The sequence below is a fragment of the Aureobasidium pullulans genome, assembly GCF_000721785.1.
Source record: "Aureobasidium pullulans EXF-150 unplaced genomic scaffold scaffold_17, whole genome shotgun sequence".
NCBI classification, from domain to species: Eukaryota; Fungi; Ascomycota; class Dothideomycetes; order Dothideales; family Saccotheciaceae; genus Aureobasidium; species Aureobasidium pullulans.
In genome coordinates, this window is record NW_021941037.1 from 38,086 (window position 1) to 48,362 (window position 10,277).

Below are 10,277 nucleotides of genomic sequence, written 5' to 3' on the forward strand. Positions count from 1 at the left end.
TACTCCTCTCCTATAAAAATAAGTAAATTAGAATAATAAAGAATAAGAACCTATGACTTACTTAGGAATAGAAGGAGAAGACGAAGAAGAAGAAGAAGAAGAAGAAGAAGAAGAAGAAGAAGAAGAAGTAGGAGTAGACATTTTTACTTAGAAAAAGTAAGTGTTCTTAAAAAAAGAGTAAGAAGGAAAGAAGAAAGAAGAATAGTCTTATAAGTAGAAAGAAGTCCTTCTGCTTATGTAAGCATAAATCAGTTAGTTTTAATAAGTATTGCTAAGTATTGACAAGTATTGACAAGTATTGCTGAGTATTGATAAGTATTGCTGAGTATTAATAAGTATCGCTAATAAGTATTGCTAAGTATTGATAAGTATCAATTAGTACCAAAAAGTAGTGATTAGTACCAAAAAGTAGTAATTAGTACCAAAAGTATCAATTGGTATGTATGAATCAGTACCAATAAGTATCAGTTAGTATCTGAGGTGAAGTTATCCTGGTGGGTGGCGAAAGGATCGCGTGTGGAGGATGCGAGGCTAGGAGCCGAGGTAAGCTTGAGCTTGTCGACCGAGATCTCAGACACATCCTGCTTGAAGTAGGTGAAAGCTTCCCAACGACCATTCGCACATCGAATCAAGGCATTCCTGTGTGTCTTGACCTGTGGATTGCACAGCTTGATGATTTGTCCCTCTTTCTCAATGTAAAGTCGATATCTCATCAAGTGCAAGTAAGCGGATTGCTTCCAAAGGTGGACCTCCCGACTAACTGCAAGAATAGACAGGAGCATTGAAGGCTGTGAGGCCAGGAACTCGGGAGAGCGAAGGATCACATCTCCTTCCCAGACTGCCTTCAGTAAGGTGCAATTGAGTACCTCGATTGCTCGAGTACCAAATCGAGGATCTGGTCGGGGGTCCCAGATCGGAGCTCGGTTGAGGGAGCTATTAGTCGCCATGGCTAGAAAAAGGGCATACAAGCTACTTCTCGCATCTGTAAGATGTTAGTGGTGGCCCAGAATGGAGCTAAACTGAGACTTACCGGTTCCAGGGACTGACACCCATCTTCCATCAGGCACGAGTTCTTCCTTGGTCGGTATCATTACGTGATAGCAAGGCTCCAACTTGATCAAGAGATTGTTGTTATGGCAAGGAACAGATTGAAGCGCAGAGCAAAGTCTGGCGGTGCAGCAGAAAGAACAATGTTTGTGAAGACATATGACACGTCAAGAACTGTGAGTTGCTTGGTCTTAGTGCAAATTTCCGATTTCTTCCGGAAGTGAAGAGTGACGAGATCAAGTTGAGAAGACACGGGAAATTGGCGCGTGGGTATCAATGTCAAAAGTGGAAAGCAGACCTGGTCATTGGCTAATAGCTATCCTCACAGCTGCAACCACCTCCAGTATTGCATGTCTATCTACTGATCTATTCTTTTACCTCAACACAATGACCTCCAAAAAAAACCAAGGCTTTCTCTTTGCTCGACACCTCAATCAGAATCACTGCAAGAGTCATCATGATCTGCATCATGATATGCAGAAATCGACTGAGTAGAGGCGTTGGACTGATGAACTTGTGTGTCGTTCATATCCGCGGCTGAAGGAACTTTGGGAAAGGCAGTATTAGGCTTTCTTTTGGGCCCGGTGTAGCTTCTGTCACGTGTCGGTTTAGTGGCTGCTCTTAGGCCAGTTCGTACTTCGTTGAGGGACATGTTCAGCTTCTCCATGGCGGGGACTATACCTGAGATGGCAATAAGCAGCGGCTCAGAACGCGAGAGCACCGTCTGGAGCTCTAACTCGAATTTTTCGCCCATCTTCTCGCTGTCGCTCGAGATTGGAGCATCGTGAGAAGCCTCGGGCTCAGTAGTGATACCGGGATACACGACAAGAGATAGTGCGTCTTGGTTCACGTCCTCGGTAGGGAGCAAGGTAGCAGTGTTGTATGTCTCGGATACGTCGGCCTCGTCATCCCTGCAGTATCCGCAGCCTTCCCATCTGTCTCCAGTAAGACGGACCAGAACAGTGGTAGGCTCAGCATCCCCCTTGTATACGACCAGCTGCGTGATCTCCCCTTCGATCTCTGCAAACAGGTGAAGCTTGTTCTTCGCGTACTTGTTCCATTCTTCCATGGCAACAGAGAGGAACTTTTCGTTCATTGGATCGTTGGGATTGAATGATTCGTCCGATCCGCGAAACGCGGTGTTACAGCAGGGCTTGAGGTAATCGTAGTGAATTCTTTCGGGTCTAATACTATTCCACTTCAGGGGACGGGTGACTCTTGGATTAGCACTCAATCCGATTGCCAATGCGTACACAGCGCTTTCGAAGTCTGATGGAAGTCAGTCGTGATACATAGACGAGGATCGTGCTCACTTACTGTTGCCGGGTGTTTGTATCCATCTGCCACCAGGGACAAGATCGTCCATGGTGTTGGAGGATTCGACTCTGCTGATTTTCTCGGGCGATTGGTTAATAGAGACTTCAGTCCCTCGCACAGTCTTGTTGGGCTCAGAGATAGTGGGGTCCGAAGCAGCGCTTGTAAGATCTTCGACGTTGTTCGATTGTGCAGCGACTTGGAGGTTAGGGTCCTCGGATGACTCTGCAAAGTAACCACATCCGTACCAGAGACCGTCATCGTAGCGAATTGCAATATTTGTCCAGGATGAAACTGATGTTCTTGTCTGCGAGGATCTGCAGAGACCCGAACCATCGCCGGTGGTGAGAAACAGTCTGTAGCTAAGAGTTGATGGGTATCGATCATGGTATTCATCCATCACCTCATGGAGACACTCCTCAAACTCCGCCATGTTTTCCAAGTCTGGATTATCTGGGTTCAGCACCAATGTCGTCCAGACGCCCCTGATAGCCAGAAAAGACTGAACCTCATGGGAGAAGAATTCCCAGTCCAATGGCCTGATGAGATTCGGATCAGCAGCCATGCCAACGGCGATAGCTCTCAGTGCGCCCAGATAACCTATGGGAAGTCAGTGTGGGTCCCTCTCATTTGATCTTGCCAAAGCATTAATCTTTAGTATTACCTTCGCCAGTCTGGAGCAGCCATCGGCCTCCGGGCACAAGATCCTCCTTCGTAGTCATTGTTGTTCAGTAGTTGAAGCCGGGATGTCAAGAGCAGATGTGTTGACGCGCAGTCGCGGATATCGAAGAGCTGAAGAGTTCCGTTCAGCGCAGACCAAAGCAAATGTTGGGCGGGAGAGCTGCCCAAAACAAAGAAAGCAGCCGCGATGTTTGACGGCGACGAGACAACACGCCAAGCCGCAATGTTTGCTTCCTTCCTATCCAAAACTCTGAGTGATTCAGAAATGAAAGGAATTCCGCTTTGTGATGAACTTTTCAAGGTGAACAAATTTTCAGGTCGTAAGAGGGGAAGTGAACTGCAGGAGCCGAAAGAAGAGGAAGCCGCTCTCTAACATCCATGGAGGACAACAAGCATCTCAACACCTTCTTCTCAGAGCATTGTATATGACGGTGCTCAGAACATTCTTTCCACCATCAAATACGTACAACATCTCACTGAAACAATGCAGAATGAGCGCTCAAGTTTCTACATCAACGGCCGCCCTTTTGGCGTATTCATGGATTCCCTTCCGTTCTTCTGCCCTTTCCTGCGTCAATCGGACAAGAACCTTCATTCATGAAGATGCAGAAGCTTGCTCAGATACATTCACATATTCAGTGAGATCATGCTCTCGTCTGCCTTTCATCAGTAACACACAAACATCTGAATATGATCGTGCATTCTTGTGTGTTTTCTTCGACTAATGTCTCAGGAAGGAGATGGGATCGATTGTGAGATATTCTTGTTTCTGGACATCATCACTCTCCTATGCTCTTACTTGGGAGTCGTCTCTCAGCCGTGGAAATACAAGAAAAAAAACCTGAATGTCCATATAGAGATGTTGCCCTTGGACGAGCTCTCATTCTCTCCGATTTTCATACTTTCGTTCTCACTGACCAGAGAATTGGGACGAAGTCGGCCATTTCGAACAGAGCTGCTACTCTTTAGTGATTACTGCGAAAAGACAGGCGCTTAAACAAACATAAGCCGTGATTGAGAAATGGATATACACTCGGAGGCCTTCCAAAGTTGCTTATGAACTCGCGCCCCTCTCTCCTTGACCACCTCTATGAACCCACCCAACAACCACATCTCCATCACCATCGCTTCATCGCCAGGCGGGAGTGGCCCAGTGGAATGGCCTCAACTCGTATCCGGCACACCTCTGGCAGCAAACACTTACTTGATTCTCTCGAGTCTCAGCCTTTGGGCGGCACAGTTGTTTAAATATGCACAAGACATTCGTTGAAAGTTTAATTGATGTGTAAGTCTTGAAGAAATCGTTGATACGTCCTTGCCCTTGTCATCTCAACATCCTTTGCTCTGATCTCTTGGTGGCTCAATTAAAATCGCCGTCAGAATCATCACGGTCTGCAGCTTGATATGCAGCATTATCAGCATCTTGTTTTCCAACATTTCCCTCATCAGAAGAATGGTCATCGTCCTTGACAGCATCACTGAAAAGCTACCAAGCCATCTTTTGTGACCTCGCAGAAGTCGAGATACAAAGCGTCAATTGATGGCTGTATGGCTGCTCTACGCGGAGGATCCATATGAATAGCTGCCTCCGAAAGATTGGTGACGGCGAGAGCTAGCTTTGATATTGCGTTGCGAAGGTTGTCGACAACAATCTCATCTGGCCTTTTAATCGTCGTGGAGATTTGCGGGGTTGAGTCTGATTTGGCAGTATCGTTGGTGTTGTCTTGAAGCTCTCCTCGAGGTCGTTCTGACGTGGCTGGCGCAGTCGAATCTGGGTTCTTGTCGGTGTTCTCCGCGTGTTTTGGTTCCGGTTTCGTGGTAGCAGAGAGCTGTTCAGCTGGCACGTCGAAATGGCAGACGGCTTCCCAGCGGCTCTCATTCAAACGAAGCAGAACTGGTTTTGGCTCTTTTCCAAAAGTCTTTGTCGGCAATTTTGTGACCTCACTTACATTGATCACAAAGACTAGTATCTTCGACCGATTATTCGTGTTCCAATGGCGGGCAAGTTGAGCGATATGGTCTGAGTAGGAAAAAACAATGGTGGAAAAAAAGGTGCCAAGAACGTCCATCAAATTCCAAAGCTTTATATTGAAACAAAGCGGGATTGATTTAAAGCACAAAAGAAAGGGCGTGTGGCGCAACCGTCAGAGCGGCTGTCATATGCGGTGGGCTGAAAGACAGTCTCAACTGAGATTGTGGACGGAAACCATTCGGGCGGGTCAAGTCAGTCCAAACTACCGGAGACTGAGGCGACCCGAGAATACTTTCTTTTGCCTATTTGTGCCATCACTTTTGCTTGTAGAGAGAACATGATATCATGTAGCTGGGGGTACGAGAGCAGGAGTATTCGGTTGCTTTACAGATAATTCCAAGGAAATTGGAATTATCGCGCATGTTGACATGCTGGTCTTCTGCCTTCGCTCTATTACGTAGGTCGACTACAGTATGACGAATTCACGATAGGGTATCTCACAAAGCCAGTGCCAGCAAAAGCAGCCTGTGAAAATGCAGGATGATTTCCAATATCAGCCGCATGTCCAAGGAGAGATTTATCATATGTTCGCTCCAGCGGACGACTCAACCACAATCAAAATCATCGTGCATTCTGAGAAACATGAACAACAACCGAAGATAGAGAAAGAAATGATAGGAAACATGATTATTCTTTTTACTTGCCTGACACCCACCATATTTAACCTGTCAAAAGGTAACGTTCCATCCCACCTCATTTCTCTCAATCAAAAGAGATCAAGTCTGCAAAAACCATCTCTTCGCCAGGTCTGTGAGTCAGATGATCAACCTCGGGAGCTGAGCTGGTTTCCTTTGCCTGCATAGCAGTTGTGAGTGTAGCAACAGTCGCAGTCAAGTCTTTGACAGCCATCGACAGACCATTGATAGTATTGGTTTGCTTGAATGAAGTGGCCTCAAGACGCTCGACAACACGAGCCAGATCTTGAGTACGTTCGGCGATTATTTCGGTGTTTGAGTCGGTGGACTTCAAGTCGTGGACAAGCTCTGACGCAGTGTCTCTGGGAGTGTTCACATCACTAGAGGCGGTGCACTCTGCTTCTCGTACCGCATACTCAAACGGTAGAGTATGTCCAGCAATAAAAATGTGCCAACGACCATCCTTGTAAACAAGAAATACAGGCTTTCGGACCTCGTTCGTCGGTGAGGTGACTTCTTCAAAACGACCATGGCTGTTGCCAGTGTATAGTATAATCTTGTCACGTTGATAGGTCTTCCATCTTGAATTCCACCAGTCGGCGAGAGCACCGAGAGCCTTGCTACTGAGCGAGCCGTCTGGTTCGAGATCAGGTGGGCCACGATATGATGAGTCGTTCAGGTGATCGTTGAGTCTCGAGTAGACTAATTGGAACCTGGAGGAGGAGGGTCTGGAGTCGTGTGCTATGCAAGTGACCAATTCATGCACGCCGTTTTGGAAATCTAAGCCGCATGGTGAGTTCAAGTCATCACACATTTTGTATTCTTGAGACACTTACCATCTCCTGCTGTGAACAAGAGCTCTAATTCAGGTTCCTCGAGATCAGGTTCAGCATCATAGTCTGAGTCCCACTCACAGGAGGTACTGTTGAGATATGAAGCGTCTGCTTGATTGGACTCGTCCTCAGTGGCTGGACAAGACCAGATTGGAAGTGTTGGAGCCTGGTGGTTCTTGACATAGCTTCCAATAGAAGCGCTTTCGGCGTAACCATATCCTTCCCATTGCTGTGTGCGGAAGTTTTTGCGCACTACGATCTTTTTGGCATCTCGTATATTCGGTGTCATTTTCTCTACATCTCTTTCAGCAAGGAAGAGTTGAATCTTGCGTCCACATGTGCTCTTGTTGTACTCGTTGATCAGAATAGCAAGATGATTAGCGCTCAAAGTACCATAATTGACGCGCATAATTTCCAAGTTGGCAGATTGGCGAGGTGAATCGGCGCGAAGTGAATGGACGGCCTCAACCAGTCTACTGAAAGCGTTGCTCTCCAGCGATCTGGCAGACCAGTCGATAGCTGAAGTCCGGTCCGGGCAGGCGCCCATACCGATAGCCAAGGCATAGAGACCACTATGGTACTCTATAGCGGTCAGTAACTTTCGATAAGTCCACCCATGATATCTTACCACCTCTGGGCGTACGCAAAAACTTTGCGCCTGGTACCAATTTATTCAGGGTGTTGTTGAAGTTAAGCCAGCGCGTTGGTTTCTTACCAGAGCCACGAGGACCTTTATTACGGTTCGGCTGGCCAGATTGAGCGCCGTCGGTCTTGATGCGTTGACGAGGTAGATCAGGTAGGCGTTCAGGACCTTGAACTCCGCGACGATCCAATAATACAGGCTCCAGCTCCCGATGATGATCTCTGGGCGCAGTCGGTGGTTCAGTCTTGGGCGCCGCCATAGTCGAGTTGTTGAAGGAGAAAGGAAACGAACGAGATGCAGTGAAGTGTGCAGAGTGCGGAGAGAAAGATAATCAATCAAGGCGTCAGACATAACTGCTCTTGCTTCTGCAGTTGTGGAAGTGATGGTTTTGCCAAAATAACTGAGCTCATGTGCCACAAACAGCAGTCGCTGCCCGACTCTTTATTCTTTGCACAGCCGGCTTGTGATTGTCAGTCAAAGCCAGCAACAGCCCGCTCACTCCAGTCGCCGGGTCTTCGTGAGCAACTTCCATTTTCACGAAATTGCTTATCACTGGCGGCAGGAAGTCTTCACCTCCATAGCAACAAGGCCCAAAGGCGACATGAAGCGTACCCATCACTTCGATATCCTTTCCACCTCAGTGCACTTCCCACCTCGAGTCCCGGTGCGCAACTTGATACGTACCTCAGCGTGACAAGGCTGCCTCATCATTGCGGTGGAAAATGCAGCAGAGAAAATGCTGTTTGCACAAGGAAGCAAGTGACGTCCATTGGAAAGTGGAGCCGATTGTGTTGGCAACAAATCCTCGTCATGCCTGCCACCCTGCCATGAAGATATATATCCCTGTGTCGACCGCGCAGACCAGATACTATAAGTTGATGTGCAGGATTTAGACCGTGATGTCGCGTCTACAATTCTGTCCGAGTTCCTTGGATATCAAGTGTTCAAAGCAGAAGATGCTGCAGGTGCTGATGTTTAAAAAGCTGCGGTCCTGAGTTCGCAAGACCTTTCTAGATGCAGCACTCGTCTTGAAAAGACAAGGACAACATGCACATTGACAGGCGTAGGGAATTAAAGGGTTGAAGGATAGAGCAATAATCGTGAATATAAGCAACCATCCAAGTCATCGAGACGAGCAGCAAGAAACTCCTACAACGATATATAACCACCCGATTGCTCATCCAGTACACCAGTAATACCATCGCATACCCCAAGCACCCCAAAGCCCACCAGAACACCACTGTTATAGCCGCTCAATCACGAAGACAGCTCATCGCCATGGACTACTAGCCTCGCCGCCCCCTAAACTCGCACTTTCGAACTCCATCTCCCAATCATCAACTTCTGCAAACTTATCCCTGGCCTTCCTCAGTTCTTCAGAAAGCTTGTCGTCTGACTTTCCACCCTTGATAGTATCAAGACTGGTATCGGCAGTTTCGTCAGCTTCCAGTTCATCGCTGTTCAATTCTGACAACGAAGAAGAGCCGGAAGATATATGGACAGGGTTGTTCTCCTTGTTGCTGCGAGCATACGTCCGTGATGTCCTCTTGCTTACTGCAGCGGTGGTGGGTTTCTTGGTGAGTTTGACGGGTGCAGTCTTCTTAGGAGCTGTGGGCTTCTTCGTCTTTGCTCTTTTCCTCCTCTCTTCTTCGAATGCGGATGAATTTGCTTCGTGGGCTGAGCTGGAGGAGAAGTCGAATTCGTCTTTGCGTTGAGCTCGGCGTTTGGGAAGCATGGCTCGTAATGTTGCGGTGGTCAAGGGTTTGGGCGCTTTCTTAGATTGACCTCCTCCACGAGCAGATTTGCGGATGGCTGAAGGAGATATGGCGGGAGTTTGGCGACGTTGCTCGGGAGAGTTGGGACTGATGGGTTCGGGTGGTGGTGAGCTGCTGAGGGGATCGGCGTATGTGTCGCTGAGCAGTCGTCGTTGTTGCGATTCGGTGGTTGCCGCCTCTTCCTCCTCATCGTCGGGTGCCGTCGCAGGGATGGTTTCGTACTCATGTTCGACAATTGAACGTGATGGCGAAGGCAATGAGGGAGACGAGCGAACAATCTGGACCTCAGATTCTTCGATGGCGTCTGACTTGCGCTTGCGGCTCTGCCGTGTTGACTTCTGTGGTGTTGCCCCGTAGAACTCGTCATCATCTTCAGGAAGAGCTGCCTCCGGTGTCTGGGCCTTGTCCTGCTCTGGCAATTGTTCTTCCTCATCCTCGTCTTCCTCCGGCTCCTGATCAACCTCAATCGGCCTACCCTTAGCAAGCTGCAGAGGCGTACTCTCGTCATGCGGCGCGAAATCATCCTCGTCACCCAAGCTTCCCAAGGTGAAATCGGTAGTGTCGTCGATTGGGGTGCCTGCCAACTCAGGATTTTGAACCATCTGCAGCAAACTAGGCTGACGAGGGCGGCGTCTGAAGTTCTGCAAAGCCAGTACAGATGTCTCTGCTCCAGGCGTACTCTGCATCTTCAATGCTGACTGCGGACGCGCGACACTAGCAGGCGCCTTGACAGCCGTTCCAGGCACTGCCGTCTGTCTGGCTGGTGAGGGCGATCGTGGCACCGGACGGGCAGGTACCATTGCAGCATCTCCATCGTTGTTTGTAGCCACTCGCACAGCGTGTTCAGCTTGTTGCGATCGACTCTGCGGCGCAGGCGGTGGTACGACTCCAGCTTTTGTGGCTCTGCGATCTTCTTCCATACGCGCCTTCAAAGCATCCAAGGCACCTTTGTTCGCCTGACTCGGTGCTGGCTTCTTGACGGTTCTCGGAGGTCGACCACGCGTCAATGGGCGCTGTTTCGTGCGTGGCTGAGGAATCGCATCGCTCGTCGCGGCTGCTTCTGCTTGTTCTTCTGGTGCTGGGGCATCTTGCTCGGTAGTTGTCGACTTGCGCGATCGGGTACTGCGGACAGCACTGTTGGCTTCTGGCTGTTCTTCCTGCGGCGGTGTGGACTTTTGCACATGCGATCGGTTTCCTCTGGTCGCTGGAGTCTTCTTGTCGGTGACAGGCGCGGCTTTGGCAGCCGTCCTTGCGGCGCGTTTTGGCGGCATCGCGATAGTGATTGTGGTGCAGTGGATGTATGCGATCGGGATGAGA

The 10,277-nt window shown here is 48.9% G+C and overlaps 5 protein-coding genes across 5 annotated transcripts; all 5 read right to left on the minus strand.

The window, feature by feature from the left end:
* Nucleotides 1–464: 464 nt before the first annotated feature.
* M438DRAFT_337624 (uncharacterized protein) lies at nucleotides 465–1,091 on the minus strand (the record flags this gene model as incomplete). Its single annotated transcript, XM_029904015.1, has 2 exons — nucleotides 465–982; nucleotides 1,031–1,091. The coding sequence occupies 2 exons, from the start codon at nucleotides 1,089–1,091 to the stop codon at nucleotides 465–467; spliced, it is 579 nt and encodes a 192-aa protein (XP_029757832.1).
* A 386-nt stretch (nucleotides 1,092–1,477) lies between these two features.
* On the minus strand, nucleotides 1,478–3,083 carry M438DRAFT_382989 (uncharacterized protein; the record flags this gene model as incomplete). Its single annotated transcript, XM_029908927.1, has 3 exons — nucleotides 1,478–2,316; nucleotides 2,365–2,961; nucleotides 3,026–3,083. 3 exons carry the CDS (start codon nucleotides 3,081–3,083, stop codon nucleotides 1,478–1,480), a joined length of 1,494 nt encoding a protein of 497 aa, XP_029757833.1.
* Nucleotides 3,084–4,325: 1,242 nt separating this feature from the next.
* On the minus strand, nucleotides 4,326–5,312 carry M438DRAFT_382992 (uncharacterized protein). Its single transcript, XM_029908928.1, has one exon. The coding sequence runs from the start codon at nucleotides 5,109–5,111 to the stop codon at nucleotides 4,518–4,520; it is 594 nt and encodes a 197-aa protein (XP_029757834.1). The 5' UTR covers nucleotides 5,112–5,312; the 3' UTR covers nucleotides 4,326–4,517.
* Nucleotides 5,313–5,776: 464 nt separating this feature from the next.
* On the minus strand, nucleotides 5,777–7,444 carry M438DRAFT_367552 (uncharacterized protein; the record flags this gene model as incomplete). Its single annotated transcript, XM_029907965.1, has 3 exons — nucleotides 5,777–6,489; nucleotides 6,546–7,124; nucleotides 7,171–7,444. 3 exons carry the CDS (start codon nucleotides 7,442–7,444, stop codon nucleotides 5,777–5,779), a joined length of 1,566 nt encoding a protein of 521 aa, XP_029757835.1.
* Nucleotides 7,445–8,455: 1,011 nt separating this feature from the next.
* M438DRAFT_337627 (uncharacterized protein) lies at nucleotides 8,456–10,231 on the minus strand (the record flags this gene model as incomplete). The annotated part of the gene is made up of 1 exon (XM_029904016.1): nucleotides 8,456–10,231. One exon carries the CDS (start codon nucleotides 10,229–10,231, stop codon nucleotides 8,456–8,458), a length of 1,776 nt encoding a protein of 591 aa, XP_029757836.1.
* Between the last annotated feature and the right edge of the window lie 46 nt (nucleotides 10,232–10,277).

Coding starts and splice junctions, on each gene's coding strand:
- M438DRAFT_382992 (XM_029908928.1), bottom strand. CDS start 5,111: ATGGACGTTCTTGGCACCTTTTTTTCCACCATTGTTTTTTCCTACTCA.